The 16,716-nt window shown below is 35.1% G+C and overlaps 1 protein-coding gene across 2 annotated transcripts in view; it reads right to left on the bottom strand.

Annotated features, from left to right (window-relative positions):
• SMCHD1 (structural maintenance of chromosomes flexible hinge domain containing 1) overlaps positions 1-16,716 on the bottom strand; it is a 120,580-nt gene that overhangs the window by 19,528 nt on the left and 84,336 nt on the right. For both annotated transcript variants that reach the window (XM_043443864.1, XM_043443865.1), the window contains exons 38-44: positions 12,959-13,085; positions 12,673-12,792; positions 11,673-11,758; positions 10,956-11,078; positions 9,227-9,417; positions 6,707-6,816; positions 6,260-6,330 (exon numbers count right to left, since the gene is read on the bottom strand). In XM_043443864.1, the coding sequence (XP_043299799.1) occupies positions 6,260-6,330; positions 6,707-6,816; positions 9,227-9,417; positions 10,956-11,078; positions 11,673-11,758; positions 12,673-12,792; positions 12,959-13,085 (828 nt within the window). The remainder of the gene's footprint in view (positions 1-6,259; positions 6,331-6,706; positions 6,817-9,226; positions 9,418-10,955; positions 11,079-11,672; positions 11,759-12,672; positions 12,793-12,958; positions 13,086-16,716) is intronic.

The raw sequence follows: 16,716 nt of genomic DNA, 5'->3' as shown, positions 1-16,716 counted from the left end.
TGGAGCTCAAATGAGAATTTTCACTACTTAATATGTTAAAAATACACACACAAAACACACACCCAGACAGAATGTTGGAGAAAGGGTCTTCTTGTATTAATATTAACCTGCTTTGGGAGAGCCCTTCTCAGAGGAAACATAACAAGTGCTAAAAAGATGAACAATCTGCATGACCCAAAAATTCCACTTCTAAGAATATACCAGAAAAAATAATCACAGATGTGAACAATGTACACTGAAAAATCCTTTTAATGATGAAAAGTATGAAACTTGCACATTCAATAAGTTACATAAAGTATGGCACATCCACACAATGAAACAGGATGCATACATCAAAAAATGACTGAAAAGAAGACAATTTAGCAACATGTAGAAACACCTAATTCAATCTAACACAGTAGATCAAGCAGTTTCTGAATTATAAAAGATTAAATACAATTCAATTTTCAAAATGAAAAGCAATAGGACATGTAATAGAAAATTACGACTAATATTTATTCTTTTAACATAATTCCAAGGTAACTGACAGATGCTTTCCCAAATTAGATTTTCTTATAAAATTTAAATAAAATGGAATGTCCACTTGAAGAAAATCTGTGGTGAATTTTTTGGTGAAGTGAATCTTTTAGTAAAATAAAGTATCACATCTTACTTTCTTAGTTTTGGTTTGGATTTGTACGCTTTCTAAAAGCGAACATTAAAAAAACAGACTAAAAAAAATACAGACTGAATTCACATACTATTACCATATTATTATCATCCAATAATCATATATATAGTAAATCAAATAACTGTGATATTAAATCAGATTCAGGCAATGATTTTACAGATTTAGTACCATCTTAAATAATAAACACATTCAAATTTCTTGTCTTCTCTTGTTAATGCACTGACAGTATGAGTTATAGGCCTGTGGTTAAAGCGACAGTTTTCCAATTCTCAAATGGCACAGAAGAAAGGGCAAATGACAAGCTGTTATTTAATGGGTACAATTTCAGTTTTACAAAAAGAAGAGAGTTCTGGAAATTGGCTGAACAACAATGTGAACATAATAACACCAGTGAAACTGTATACTTAAAAATGATGTAGATGCTAAATTCTGTTATATGTACTTTACCATTAAAAAAAAAAAACTTAAGCTCTCACTAGGCCTCTGCTGCAAGGCCGCTGCCACTGACCTGAAAAAGATCAAGACAGCATTTGCAAATTCAGTGAGTAAACAGAGTTACAGTTCTGGGCAATACTTGCAACTGCTGTAAGGACTAGCAAGGAATGAAATCAACAAGGGGTTGAATCAGTATAAATGGCATGAAGAATTTATGAAGAGAAAACAATAAAAAGACTACTGAAACCTAATGATATGACCAAGAGGTGTCATAAAAGCCATTTCTTAGAAGAGTTTGAAAACAATATTTGGTGAATGGAGTAATTTCATTCAAAACTTTGGAAGCAAAGACATCACTATGAGGAACTATGCTGGAACTATGAGGAACAAATGCTGTCCCTGCTTTTGTCACATATGGTCTATTATTTTTTGAAGCTATGAATTGATGTTTTTCATTGGTTCTTCAAAGTTTTCAGCCATTAGTTCTTCAGTTATTACCTATGATCCTTTTATCCTCCTCTTTTTGGCAGTCTGATTAAACTTTTTTAAAAAAGATTTTCTAACTCTTATCCTTAGTGATTCTCTACTACATTCCTTCTCTCTGGGCTGCAGTTTGGATAATTTTTCTGACCTATCTTTCAATTGACTAAATTTTCTATTAAGCTGTTAAGTCTGCCCAGTATTTAACTTTGATTATACTTTTTATTTTTAGATGCTCTTTTTGATTTTTTCCAAATCTACTTGCTCTTATATTCAATATTTTTTCTTAAAATATATTATGAAATATATTTAAAATGTTTTGATATTTTTATTAGTAGATATTTGTTAAATATTAATAAACATTATTTATAATGTATTTATATATTTCAAATATTTTAAAAAATTTGCTCTTATGTTCAATATGAAATTACTTCAATTTTAAGATAAAGGTGAATTCTTTCAGAGAGAATTTTGTTTGCTCTGATGACATATCTAAGGACACTACAAGTCCAGCATTACATGAAATCAAATGTTTACCTTTAAGTATTACCTTGAAGACCATTCAAGTATTATGAATGCAAGTTGCAACATACATGACAACCAATTTGTTAATGCATTCTCTAGGAAAATAGTTTTTTATTTTCCACTTAGTGCTAAAGTTCAAGAAAGGCAGTTATGTTTCAGTCCAGAAATGCCTGGAGTTGAGATAGAAGAGGCAAGCTCATTTCTTTTGTTCAGTCTTATGCCAAGTGGTTAGCCCTCTCGGGGTTCTAATTTACCAGGAAAGAGGTTCTTCATGCAGATTCTGCATTCTGGTATGTCTTACCCTCTGAGCCTTCCAAGGGAGTGACAACTGATGCTCAAGTTCCATTAGTTTGACAAATATTCTCAAAGAAAAATTAGGCTTCAGTGTTATGTTCATCTCTCTGGGTTCTCACCTTCACTTAGAATTCTTACTTTCTCGCCAGTTCTTAGAGTAAGATATCTTAATGATATATAGCTAGAATCAGACTTTTGAAATGGTCTGTTAGTTCACCTCTGCTAGCACTTCCTTTGGCTATCTGAGTTGTCTGGTCCGTTTCTGCATAACCCTCAAAGCCTAGCACTGAGCTAGTGATATGCTGGGACCAGCACTTACTGGCTCATGAGAACCAGGTCCTCTTGAACGCCTCAGTCAATGACCACACAGAGTCAGCTGGAAGTCAGCCAGGTTATGAGTATTCACACTGCGGGGGCTGGCAAAAGCCATCACTCTACTCAACAGAGCTGGTTATTCAACAATTAACAGCACCTCACTGTGTCTCATACACTGTAGGTGTCCAAATAACAGACTGAACTATTGACAGAACCTTCCAATTATTACTCAACTTGCTAATTCATCCTCACTAGTAAGCTACTCACCTTCTCCTAGTAGATTATACATGGCCATAACTTCTAATGGGTATGATTTCTGGCTTATAATTCAGGACATATAAACATGCTAATCACCGTTGGAATACAGCAGCTTCCTCATCCACAGCCATTTTCTGATACAGTATATTAGAGCCATTTTTAAGTTCATAAGGAGCTATTCATGAAGACGCCAAATACTCTTCCCCAATTAGTTGTTTAATTTTCAGTAATCTCACTAATTTAGCTCTCCTAAACTGAAGACACACTTACTATTTCTTCTAACTGGGCCCACAGAAAATCTGTTCTGGGTAGTTCTAGTTTTGCCATGAATTAGTACTATGACTTGAAACAGAACCATTATTTGTTTTGTACTTAAGGTTTCTTACCTAGATTATTAGACTATATGATTTTAAGATATCCATGACTTTATAATACACTATTTAAGGGTACTAGATCATATTTTAAATTGACTTCTGTTTCCTCCTCAGTAACTACTCTCACTCACTTTCAGCTAAAATATTTTGCAAGCCTATAATGTTTACATACATGTTTATCAGCTGCTATTTCCAAGTCCCTAACACCATATTTATTAAATTTAGTACTTCTTCTACATCAACAAATTCAGACCTTTGGATTTCAAATCCAAATAGATCATTCCTTTACTGAAATTTTATTCACTTCTTATTTTCTTATTTTATTCAGTCTTGACAACAGCCCTCTGAAAGGTCCTTCTTCACAACAGATTGCCTTTCTTTCCTCATTAAGAAAAACTTATTAAAAGTAATATAGAAAGGTTAATCTTTCTTAATAAATACAACAGTATACAATATATTCTCCCATCTTGTTTAAACTGCTGCTGCTGCTAAGTTGCTTCAGTCGTGTCCAACTCTGTTCGACCCCATAGACGGCAGCCCACCAGGCTCCTCCGTCCCTGGGAGTCTCCAGGCAAGAACACTGGAGTGGGCTGCCATTTCCTTCTCCAATGCGTGAAATTGAAAAGTGAAAGTGAAGTCCCTCAGTCGTGTCTGACTCTTCGCAACCCCATGGACTGCAGCCTACCACGCTCCTCTGCCCATGGGATTTTCCAGGCAAGAGTACTGGAGTGGGTTGCCATTGCTTTCTCCATCTTGTTTAAACTACATAAGCTTATCTTCAAAAGGGCATAACTTTGTATATTATCATTTTGCAACTTTTCAACGAAACAATGTATTTTGCACATCTTCCTCATTAGGACCCGTCATTCTGCTTTATATCTTTTTAATAGATACATACTATTCTACTGTATAAATTACCATAATGGAGTGGTGCAATCCTAACTGATGGCCTTTACACTGCTTTTAAAATTTCCCAATAAAAATTCTTAAACATTCTAATGAATATTTTTGTGATAGCATGTCTGTAAGATAAATTATCTTAATATATGATGATATAAAGAAGGTGGCATCTTCTTTGCCTCTCCCACGGAAAGGAGGGAATCTATTCCAAACTCCCTATTCCCCCATTTGGATCTGGGCTGGCCAGATTCTGACCAACCAAATATACTTCCCGACACTGGGACTTAAGAGACCTGTAACTTCTGTCTTCACCACTCTAACTTTCCTTCTTAGGACCCAGATGCCACTGATAAAATCCCCAGCAGCCACGAGGAGTGGCTTGTGTGGAGAGATCTAAGTCTGCCAGCCTACAACCCCTGCCATGTGCCCAGCCAGTAGTCAGTTATGAATGAAACAGTACGAATGGGAGATAAACTAAGTAGGAATTAATTCATTTTCAGAAATAATTTCAAATATTTCTATTCAAGAACTTGCTGAGTTGGACTGTTTTTCCTTCCCAGCCTGTTTGGCCAACAAAATGTTGAAAAAGAAACGGAGAGCCTCTGGGCTAAGATCAAACCCAGTGCACAGTCAGTATAATGTAGCCTTGGAATCAAAGTCAAGTGAAGGATGTCTCTATGTTAAGACCTCAGAAAGATTTAAGGCACTGCTTTCTAGATCCTCTTAGCGAGAAAAAGGTTTCTAAAAACCTTAATGGCATTACCTCACACACCTGTAAGGGGGGCTGAGAACAATGGTGCAGGTGGCAGCCCGAGAGGAGGTTCTGGCCAGCTCTAGCTAAATCACAGCGGCAAGCAGCATCAGCTGCCAGCTGTGTGAGGGAGGTGCTTGGAGCTTTCACTATCCCAGTGCAAGTAGCCAACACTACTTGGAGAAACCCAGCAAGGAATGATAACTAACATGCCGCTACTGCTTAAAGCCACTAACTTTTGAAGTGTTTTGTTATGTAGCAATCTATAAACATTTGTATTGCTAAATGCTCTGCAAAGGTATTATCAGATACATTGTATCCCTTAGAATCCTGTGTTGATGTCCTAACCCCCCAGTTCTTCAAAAATGTGACCTGAATTGAAGACTGGGTCTTAACAATCAAATTAAAATGAGGTCATAACAGTGGGCTCTAATCCAATGAGTAATGTCCTTAAATAAAGGGGAAATTTGGGTACATATACATAGATGCAAACAGATGCAGGGAGAATGACCATCGGCCAACCAAGAAGAAAGGCGTGGAACAGACCCTCATAACCCCTGGAAAGAACTGGCTCTTCGCACACCTTGAATTTGGATTTCAAGCCAGCAGAACCGTGAGACAGTACATTTCTACTGTTTAAGCCACCCAGTCTGTGGTACTTTGTTACAGCCCTAACAACCAATAAACAAGGGCTGCCTCAAATTGTGTTTCCAATGACATTATCTGAGATAACTCTTTTTTAATACCACCATTAATAGACATTGATGTTGAAACTCACAGCCCACAAACATTTCCTCTTAATTTGCATCTTGGCAAATTCATTCATATATTTTGCTCAGATTCATGCTGCTTATCAATTTATAGGATTTATTTATTTATTTTTAAATTTTTTATTAGTTGGAGGCTAATTACTTCACAACATTTCAGTGGGTTTTGTCATACATTGATATGAATCAGCCATTGAGTTACACGTATTCCCCATCCCGATCCCCCCTCCCACCTCCCTCTCCACCCGATTCCTCTGGGTCTTCCCAGTGCACCAGGCCCGAGCACTTGTCTCATGCACCCCACCTGGGCTGGTGATCTGTTTCACCATAGATAATATACATGCTGTTAATTTATAGGATTTAAGTTGATATTGCTGTCATTTGCACATGTATCTCAAAATAAAATTCTTTATAGATCTCTAACATATCAAAATTTTAAAACACACAGTAAAATTGGAGCTACAAATTAAAAAAGAATTCAAGTACATACCTCTTTTCTGTAATGATTGGCAGCATCCAAATTATCCAAAATAATAGTGTCTCCTAACAGCATACCAAATACTAAAAAATTCAACAAACAAAATGTTAAAATTATGACATCTTTTTTGGTCATATTAAAATATTAACACAGACTTCTGCTGGTGAGCACACTGTTGTGTACCCAGAAGTTGAAATATAATGACTCCACATGAAACAGTTGAAAAACAAAATTGACATATTTTTAAAAAATTTTAACATATATTATTAAAAAGTTTTCTTAGAAATAATGCTAACACAAGAATTTTATTCAATACTTTATTCTAATAGGAAAAGTAAGAGAAGTAAATAATAACACAACTATCATTTATAAACAAGAACATAATTTTCCATAATCAGTAATTTAAGTATCTGAATCACAAGCATAACATCTGTATAAAAAAGTCATGACTTCCTTTACCTGTTTCACAGTGTTCTACGTTATCTGGAAAAGTTAACAAGTCTCGGGCAAAGACGGGGTCTCCAATGGGTTTAAAATACAATCTTCCATTTCGGTAATGAGGTAGAGGTCTGAATTTAAAAAAGGTTTTAAACAAAATATGTAACTTATCATCAAAAAATATGTGTATGATGAAAAACATATGAATACACTGATTATCTCTGTGATCACAGCTTCCTACGCACAGGTAATACTCCTAAATGCTTAACTGTTACGCCTTTGGAAAGGAAAACAGTATTTACCATTAAAAAAATACCTGTTCTTAGTTTTATCTGTCCTCAATTAGTTTGTAAAATTGATATAAGCTTTGTTTATTTATGACAAGAAGAGATGCAGCCTCTCGAGCTGGCCCTAAACTAGGATGCCAATGATATGACTGTCTAATGTGGAGAGTGGCCCTAGAATGTCTGAGGGCATGGGCAAGGCCAAGGCTGAGAACATGGAAAAGAAGCAGCCCAGTACTCTGGCCACCTATCCTCTGACACAGTGTACAGAATGACCAACTGAAATCCAGGGATAACAATGAGATTCAAGAGATGGAGGCTGACTGGGGTGTCAGGGCTTCCCCTGCCCACATAGGGTAGCTTTCCCCAAATTGTGCAGGTAGGAGTAGAGGGTGGAGTGGCTTTAAGAGCTAGTAAACTCAATCCCAGTAGGAGGCACAAGACCAGGAACGGAGGATAACTAGTTTTTAGAGCAAGCATTAGCCTTAAATAACAAATTCATACTTTTTTAAAATAAAGGATTCTTAATGTGATCCTCAGGGATAATGGAAAAAAAAATAGAAGACCTCCTGAAGGGAAAATTACTTTCAGAAAAATTATTACTCTTTTCAACACAGTCACTATGATTAGATAGGACATCCCATGTTATTTAAAATGGGTACTGACTGGGAGCAGAGTGGGAGATTTTAGAAGCAGACAGATTTGAGTTCAAATTCCAGCTGTTTCCTTGATTTATGTTTAGATTACAAAGTGAAATAAAATGTCAGTTTAATGACATAGTAAGCTCTTAATTTTCACTTCGCAGGAAATAGATGGGGAAACAGTGGAAACAGCGTCAGACTTTATTTTTTTGGGCTCCAAAATCACTGCAGATAGTGACTGCAGCCATGAAATTAAAAGACGCTTACTCTTTGGAAGGAAAGTTATGACCGGCCAACCTAGATAGCATATTAAAAAGCAGAGATATTACTTTGTCAACAAAGGTCCATCTAGTCAAGGCTATGGTTTTTCCAGTGGTCAGGTATGGATGTGCGAGTTGGACTGTAAAGAAAGCTGAGCACCGAAAAATTGATGCTTTTGAACTGTGGTGTTGGAGAAGACTCTTGAGAGTCCCTTGGACTGCAAGGAGATCCAACCAGTCCAGGAGATCAGTCCTGGGTGTTCATTGGAAGGACTGATGTTGAAGCTGAAACTCCAATACTTTGGCTACCTCATGTGAAGAACTGACTCATTGGAAAAGACTCTGATGCTGAAAGGGATTGGGGGCAGGAGGAGAAGGGGATGACAGAGGATGAGATGGCTGGATGGCATCACTGACTCAATGGACATGAGTTTGAGTAAACTCTGGGAGCTGGTGATGGACAGGAGGCCTGGCGTGCTGCGATTCATGGGGTTGCAAAGAGTCGGACACAACTGAGCGACTGAACTGAACTGAACTGACTGAAGCTCTTAATTTAGTTTCCATTCTCCTTCAAGTCCCATTTCTACTCAACTGTAGGCCTTGCAAAACTTTGTTTAGGAATCTGAGAAAATTTTTGGTCAATATTCTGTTATATATTTTAATTTCTTTTTTGCTTTGCTATCACCGTTTTGAGTCTTTAAGGCAGCTTGTTAAAAATAGTCAAAACTAGAGTACACATAAAATACTTAAATGGCTAACTGGTTTGCATGGTTATGCTGAAAAACTTATTTTGAAAAGTAAATGGGAAAACAATTAGAGAAAACAGATTTATATATAAACACAGATGTAACATCCTAACTAGATGATCTCTTACATTTCAGTTTTGCTAATGGCAGTTCCAATAGAGGCCTTCTCTATCTAGATGATGGCTGTTTATTTTTATAGGACTTACAACAGGACAAAAGACATTGATCTATACTCTTACTCCAAATAAAGGAGTTCAATAGTCTGTTAATGATCATGACATCTCACCATCCTTCCCTTTCATGTATGTTTGTATGTGTATCTGTCATATAAACAAATAACATTTAACTGGCAAATTAAACCTGGCAAGCCTATGTGATCAAATACACTGCAACACTGATCTTAATGAAGATCATATTTGTGAGGAAGACAAAAATTAATGTAGGTAATCTGAGTCACTTCTCTATTTTAGGCACCTTTCAGAGAAATTTTATTTATTTATTTATTAAAAAAATTTTTTTTCAGAGAAATTTTAAAATTCTATGATTTGATAAAAAATAGAACAGGTATTTTTTTTTTTTTTTTAAATCACCACTTTCATTTTTTTCTAACCTTTTCCAATCTGGAAGAGTCTTCTTATAAATAGAATCGAGGGGCAACACCTGCTGACGACCTTGGGTTTCATCATAAATCCGACGTGCAGCATCAGTGGTCAGGGTGACCACACAGTCCATGTCACTTGCCAGATGCCAGGAGATGACCATGGCAGCTCTATCATCTTCAATCTGCGCCAGGTGTGCAATCTAGAAGCCGTTTTAAAAAATCAGGTTAAGAAACTTCTAAATATATTAAATATTTTAAAAGTCAACATCCAAACAGCAAAAGCACTTTTTTTGGGAAACATTCATATGAATTAGCAAAAAATTCTCAAACTGTAAAAGCTTACTGGCTTAAATATTTTAAATGGTCTCTTATGCTATTTAATTTCAAAAAACTATTTCACAGATTAAACTACAGTAAATTTTGCCAATAACCAAATAAAAATATTTGGCATATTATCAGTTAGGTGATGTACCTTTTTTTCACATTCATCTCTCTACTACTGGGTGTGTCAATTGTTAAAAGCATAAAACACACTTAAACCTAAATATAGCTATACCCTTCTAAGTAGATCATTTATGCCGATGATTTTTTAGAAAACAAATCTAAATATCATAAATAAGAATCATTTCTTCCATTTTTATAAACTCTGTAGGGCTCAGAATTAACAGTCACTTCCCTATCTACAAGAACAGTTGACCACCGAACAACTGCATGGAGCTTATGTATGGAGGGTACGGAGGTTAGGGCCACCGACCCTTTGATCAACTGGAAATCTGTATGTAACTTCACAGTCGGTCATCCATACCTAGTTTTACATCCAAGGATTTAACCATTAGGCAGTACTATAGTCGGTATTTAGTTAAAAAAAAAAAAAAAAGTCTGTGTGTAAGTGGACCTTCACAGTTCAAACCTTTGCTACTGAAGGGTCAACTGTACAACCATCCATCTGTATCCACAGGGAACTGGTTCCAGGAATCCCCTCAGATACTAAAATCTGTGGATACTTAAATCATTTATATAAAATGTCACAGTATTTGCATATAACATTAAATATATTTTAAACCATTTCTAGATTACTTATAATACCTAATACAATGTGAATGCTATGTAAATAATTGCCTGCATGTGCATGTGACAAACTCAAGTTTTACTTTCTGGAACTTTCTAGAATTTTCCCCCGCAAATATTTTTCCTCTGCAGTTGACTGAATTCAAGGAATTAGAACCTGCGGATGAAGAGGAACCACTGGATTTTAGTCACAAGTTTGTTCAAAGTTTTCTTCCTCCAAGTCCAACATTGCTCAAAGCCTTGCTCAAAAGCTGAATTTTTGTGGCTGATTTGAAAAGTCATTTATTACACTGGTATGGTTACATTTACCCTTTATTCTTAACTGATCCGGTAGCAAACACCTGCCCTAACAATGAGAATGTTGTGTCACTGTTAAAAACATCACAGTGTCTACCCTGTAGAGCAATTCCCCCTTATCTGCAGTTTCTCCTTCCCCAATTTCAGTTGTCCAATCAATAGCAGTCTGAAAACAATAAATGAAATTTTAAGAAGTAAACAGTTCATAGGTTTTAACTGCACACCATCTCAGCAGTGTGATGAAATTTCGCTCCAGCCCGCCTGGGATCCCCAACCACTGATATCGTCATGGCTCCACGACCCAGTATCACACAAAACCTACAGAAAACAAGACAATAAAATGTACTGCCCTGTAAAAGGCTGAAACACAAACCTTTCCCAAAACATCTCCACTGCCTTTAGTATAATTTGGAAGAGTACATGATCTTCTGGGTTTTTTCTTTAGTTCTTCCTGTTCTGATAGCTTTCTTTTCAAAAGTGCTTCAATGTGTGGCATCTGTAATTTTATAAAGAGTAATTAACTGCAAGGCCGATTACAATGACTCTTGTACAAGGTAGAGAAAATAGCAGAGAAAAACCAACAATTTGGACAACTCAATTACACAGAAGTTACTACGTAGCCACTCTTTTCTTTTGAGAATATGATCACAGAAATGTAAAGCATCAACCTTACTGACTTTTTTTCTTAGTTAAGAATTATATAATAAGACCTATAATAAGACTTACGAGTTATACACATAAAGAATATAAGCTCTAAAAAATCTATTGTCTTTTGTCACTTTCTCTCATTTTCTTTGCCACCGATTATTACTTAGGCCACTTCAGTGAAAGTTCTCAACTTGGTGTATTATTAATATAACTTACTAGTATCATTAGATCAGAAACACAAACTGCAATTTCTTTGAAAAGAGCACTCCATTATTGTTAGTCTATTTCAATGTCCAGTAAGTGACTGGATTATAATCCCCATATGGCTTAGGACCCCAAAACAATAGTGTCAACATTCCTAATAAAATATGAATGACTAAAAACAAATTATAGGCTAGAATTTAAAAAAAAACAACTTTTCACATATACTTGGAAACTGTACCTGCTGTGTTGTAGAAATGTCAATATTGTGGTTTTTCAGTTCGTTTCGCAACTGGGCCTCTTTTAATTTTGCTTCTTCAACTTGGCCTAAAATTAAAAACAAAAACTATCAATTTGTGATAGCTCTTATAATAGTTTTTGAAAAATGTTTTCAATCCCTTTTTTCCTTTTAATGATTGATGCTAAAATGAAAAACGATAATTATAGAAATCTTAAACTAAAAATCTAAAATTAACATTCACATCTAATATACAAAAAGAAAACACAAAATGAATGCAACTAGAGGTATTATAAACTGCAAACTACAAGTAATCTTGGATAAGTTATTTAATTCTAATCCACATGAATATATGTAATATATACATAATTACATAAGGTTATTCTAAGAAAATAAGACTTTTTAAAGAACAATTTTTAGTACTACAAATTATGTATTATTTCATTACTTAGTTCATATTACCCTTTAAATATCCCTGATATGTGAAAAAATTTGACAAATGGAAAGCAATGATAGTGCATCACTAACAGTACAGACATTATTAAAAACTGTAGCAAATATGCCATGTATTTATTAAAAAATTAACTATTTCTCTGCTGCAGATGTTTGTAAATTAAACTACACACAGTCAAACTAAAACTTAAATTACACATCACTTTTTCAGTGATATTGTCATCTAGTATCTTTTGCCAAATGCTAAAGCTAGATATAAACATTATTACTATGTCAAAACCCTTACATTTATATAGATTCAGATTCCTAATAAAAATTGCAAAATTTTGTAGGTAAACAAGAAATATGTTTATGTAAAGACAACAATGCTTCATCATAAGATTGAATGATGAGTAATATAAACCACTACTTCTATCCTTCTGCTGTGTCCTGCGGTTTTACTTCTAAGTCCAGGGAGGCAGACAATGTTTGTGTCCCATGGACTCAACCTTCCGTCTCACCACTACCCAAAGCATCATTTTCTATCACTTCTGAACACAAAACGACTTACACTTCATCTCATCAAGAAGCTGCTTGCTGGTATCAAATAAAGTTCTGTACACTGTAATAGACTTGGATAATTGGTCCTTTTCTTTTGTAAGTGCTGCCATTTGTTGCTGCTTCTTAACATCTAAGAAAAAACATTCAGGTAACTTATTTCACTTTTTAAATTGTGACTTTTCCAAAATGTCATCACAAGATTAGATAACCAGTAAGCACCATTTAATGGAAAGCAAAACAGTTATTCAAAGTACCACAAACTCAAGAGTTTATCTTCTAGTTTCCTAGAAACTTACCATTGTAAAACATAAATGGTAGGATATATGATTCTAACGTTCTTGATAAAGCTGGCAGCCGAGGCTCAAACACAATAAAATATTCAGTACTATCCCTTCCAGGACTGTTTTCTGCTAGCACTAGACTCTGTATAAAGAAAAGAGCAGTAAGGAAAAACAAGTTTTGAAAAGATATCTGTAAATATACAAATTTATATATCTCATTGTGCTCTATTTTCAAGTAAGTGGTAAATTTAAAAGGCAAAACTGACTCACCTGTGAGATTCACTAAGCATTCACTCAAACATCAGCAGCACCATCCAAGACATAAAACTCTTTGGTGTTGGTTTGAAAGCCAAATTATCTTATCAATAAATAGCTTATGCAAAAATTATATACAATAGAAAACTACGAGAAAAAGTATCTTCCAAACCAGAAATATCAATGGCTTCTTATATCTTGACCAGAAATGGCTTGATTTCTATCTTTAATTTGAAGCAGTGTGAAACAACTGATGGTGGGAAAGTTATAAAAATAATCACAAAGAAGTACACAAAGCCCAGTGCTGAGTTTCAGTTACAGCTGTTACCATGGAAGCAGACCCACCAGTCCCAGGTGACCAAACAAGAGGTCCTGAAAAGCTCTAAAGATTTGGGCTTTTTTATGTATTTTTATTCATTAATGCACACACAAAAAAACTTCTGATATATTTTATAGCATATAGCTAGTAAATAATGCAATACAAATATCTATATCCTAAATAATCTTTTCAGTCTTACAAGGAAACAGTGGGTACTAGCTGTTTCATTTTTTAGACCATAGTAATCAAGTTCAGAGAAATAAAATTTTTAAAAATCTAAATCAACAGAACACCATAGAACAATCCATGAAATAATAAAATAAGTCTATCATTAAACCAATGCCCAATCCCACTTGGTTTCTGAAAGCTGTTTTCAATGTACTTATATGAATATAAACACAAAAATAAAACTGTTTACACTTAGAATATAACAAACTTTACTGTAGCAATTTGCTTTCAGCACTAATTTTGATCTGTCAATTCAAGTAAATGTTTAGTTACCAATTTTTTACATTTATGCATAGTATAGATATAATATACTATAATATTCTTTCACTGGGTGATGAACAGTTTAGTAAAAAATTTTAGCTAGTACTTATAATACAGCAAAGAAAGAATCTTTATATACCTCTTGGTATGTTCTCTAGACTATCCAGAGAAATATAATGACTTGTTAAAAGTTTATTTTAATAGGTAGTATCAAATTTCTCTTGAAAATGTCTACATCAGTTTATCCCCTCATCATTAGTGTGTAATATCCAGTTCCCCTGATGTTTGGCTAACATTTATTATCAAGCTTTTTTTTCTTTTTCTAAAAAATGTATTAAAAACAACCAATTATTACTGTTTTAACTATCATTTCCCAGATTACTACTGAGGTCATGTTTCCTGTTTATTAGTTATTTATACCTTCTCTTCCACTCCTGTTTATATTCTTTATCATTTATTTTTCTACCAGATTGTCTTTTTTTCTTATTGATTTGCCGGAAGTTCTTCAGAATGTTTTAAAAGTATGTTCAATATACTGTACTAATATACAATTATACCAAAATATTATTAATCCTCTATTTACATATTTAAATATAAAATATTATCCTTGATGTCTTATTTAAGGAGGCCTTTCCTATCTTCAAGTTCTACAGTTTGTAATCTATGAGTTCAGTTTACCAAAATCCACAGAATAACAGAACTGAAGAGAACTGAAGAGTCCAAAACTGGATTCATATACAAATGGCAACTTGAAAAGCAAGCAATGGACAAATACATAGCAGAGTAAAATTTAGATCAAGAAGGCAAATGATAAAGAATTTGAGTAACACAATTAACAAACATGAATAAATATAAATTTAGATTAAAGCTTTAAAGAAAGCAGTACACATTCTTTTCTAGCAAACGGGAACATTTATCAATGACTGTGTTCTAGACCCAGTGTCTCCTAAATGTCCCTAATGACAATCACCTGCACAGATCAGATCAGATTTCACAGCCCTGCCCCAGACCTACCAAATTAATACATGGTCAGGGGCCAAGTAGGACCTGAGAGATTTCTGCTTCTTCAACGTGATACTAGGAACCTCTAGTGGAAATTCACATGCATGACACAAATCTGACAGAACATGTAGCTGTGGGAGAATAGTTTATGTCACCGTCTCAACCTCAGAAATGCGTACAGCAGGGCAAGCAAATGCCTGCAACTGTGGCCAAGGAAACAGGACAAAGGTAACCTGGATACAGGGAGTGGGCACCTGTGTTCTTCCAATACAAACCAACTCTGCATGTTCAAAATGTCTTCCCCGCCCTTCTCTCTTTTTCAACTTGTGGTTTCATTACCTAATCTTTGTTAAGAGTATAAGAAAATTTCACTTTACCCTCAACCATAATAAAAATAAAAGAACAAGTGTAAATATAAGTAGCAACTGACACTTGCCCTCAATGTCAAGGAATGAAAAGCAGCAGCATGGATGCAGCTGACTGGAAAATCCTACTACCTGAAGAGAATCTTGGCCCAGTACTGCCAAGTCTTTCAAATTCTCCAAATAAACCAGGAATTTGGAGATGTTCAGCTTGTTCATTGGTCTGGCAAAGACCATTACAGCATTACAGAAAAAGATCTCTGTCTGAAAATTCAGGAATTTTTAAAGTGTTGAAAACTAATTAAAATGGAAATGCTATAATGGTCAATCTTTGCCAGACCAACCAACAAGTCAAACTGTAGACCAGGTACAAGATGGCAGATTCCCCAACTGTAAGCCTAATATTGTTAAAACAATGTGAAGAAAGCTGATGGAAGCACTGCTGATAAAACTTTGGAAAGAAACTAAATTTTCACTTTAGGATTGATCAAATAAATTATAACCATCAACACAACAATGTCGATTTATTCGTGAGATACAGATATGTGTATGGATGTCAGAGTTGAACCATAAAGAAAGCTGAGCGCCGAAGAATTGATGCTTTTAAATTGTAGTATTGGAGAAGACTCTTGAGAGTCTCCTTGGACTGCAAGGAGATTAAACCAGTCAAATGTAAAGGAAATCAGTCCTGAATAGTCACTGGAAGGACTGATGCTGAAGCTCCAAGACTTTGGTCACCTAATGTGAAGAACTGACTCACTGTAAAAGACCCTGATGCTGGGAAAGACTGAAGGCAGGAGGAGAAGGGGATGACAGAGGATTGGATGGCACCACCAACTCGATGAACATAAGTTTGAGAAAGCTCCGGGAGTTGGTGAAGGACAGGGAAGGTTGGCATGCTGCAGTCCATAGGGTCACAAACAGTCAGACACAAGTGAGCGACTGAACTGAACTGACAGATATACAGCAAGGATGTACGAAATGAGAAAAGATTTCACTAAAGTAGAGTTCTATTGTATTAATGAAACTTTACACCCTCCTCCACATCTACATAAATCACATTCACAGGACATCCATGCAGTGTTAGTTTATATACAGAAAAGTGTGGAAAGTTATACACTGAATTGCCAATCATCAGTATCTTGGAATGGTGATAGTACAGTGATTATTTTTTGATGTTCTCTCACTGGGTATGCTTTATATAAGCAAAGCTATTTCCATTTTGGAAAAAAAAAAGAATGAGAAAGATAAGCTGGTTTTACTAAACTTTTCTAGATATGTGTACATTTTACCTGGGCTATGTTTGATTCTATTTCTATCCACAGGATGCTGGCTTTTCAATGAAA

Source organism: Cervus canadensis, chromosome 23, assembly GCF_019320065.1.
Source record: "Cervus canadensis isolate Bull #8, Minnesota chromosome 23, ASM1932006v1, whole genome shotgun sequence".
Lineage (NCBI taxonomy): Eukaryota > Metazoa > Chordata > Mammalia > Artiodactyla > Cervidae > Cervus > Cervus canadensis.
Note: the sequence above shows the minus strand (reverse complement) of the source record. Positions and strands in the feature narration are given on the sequence as shown.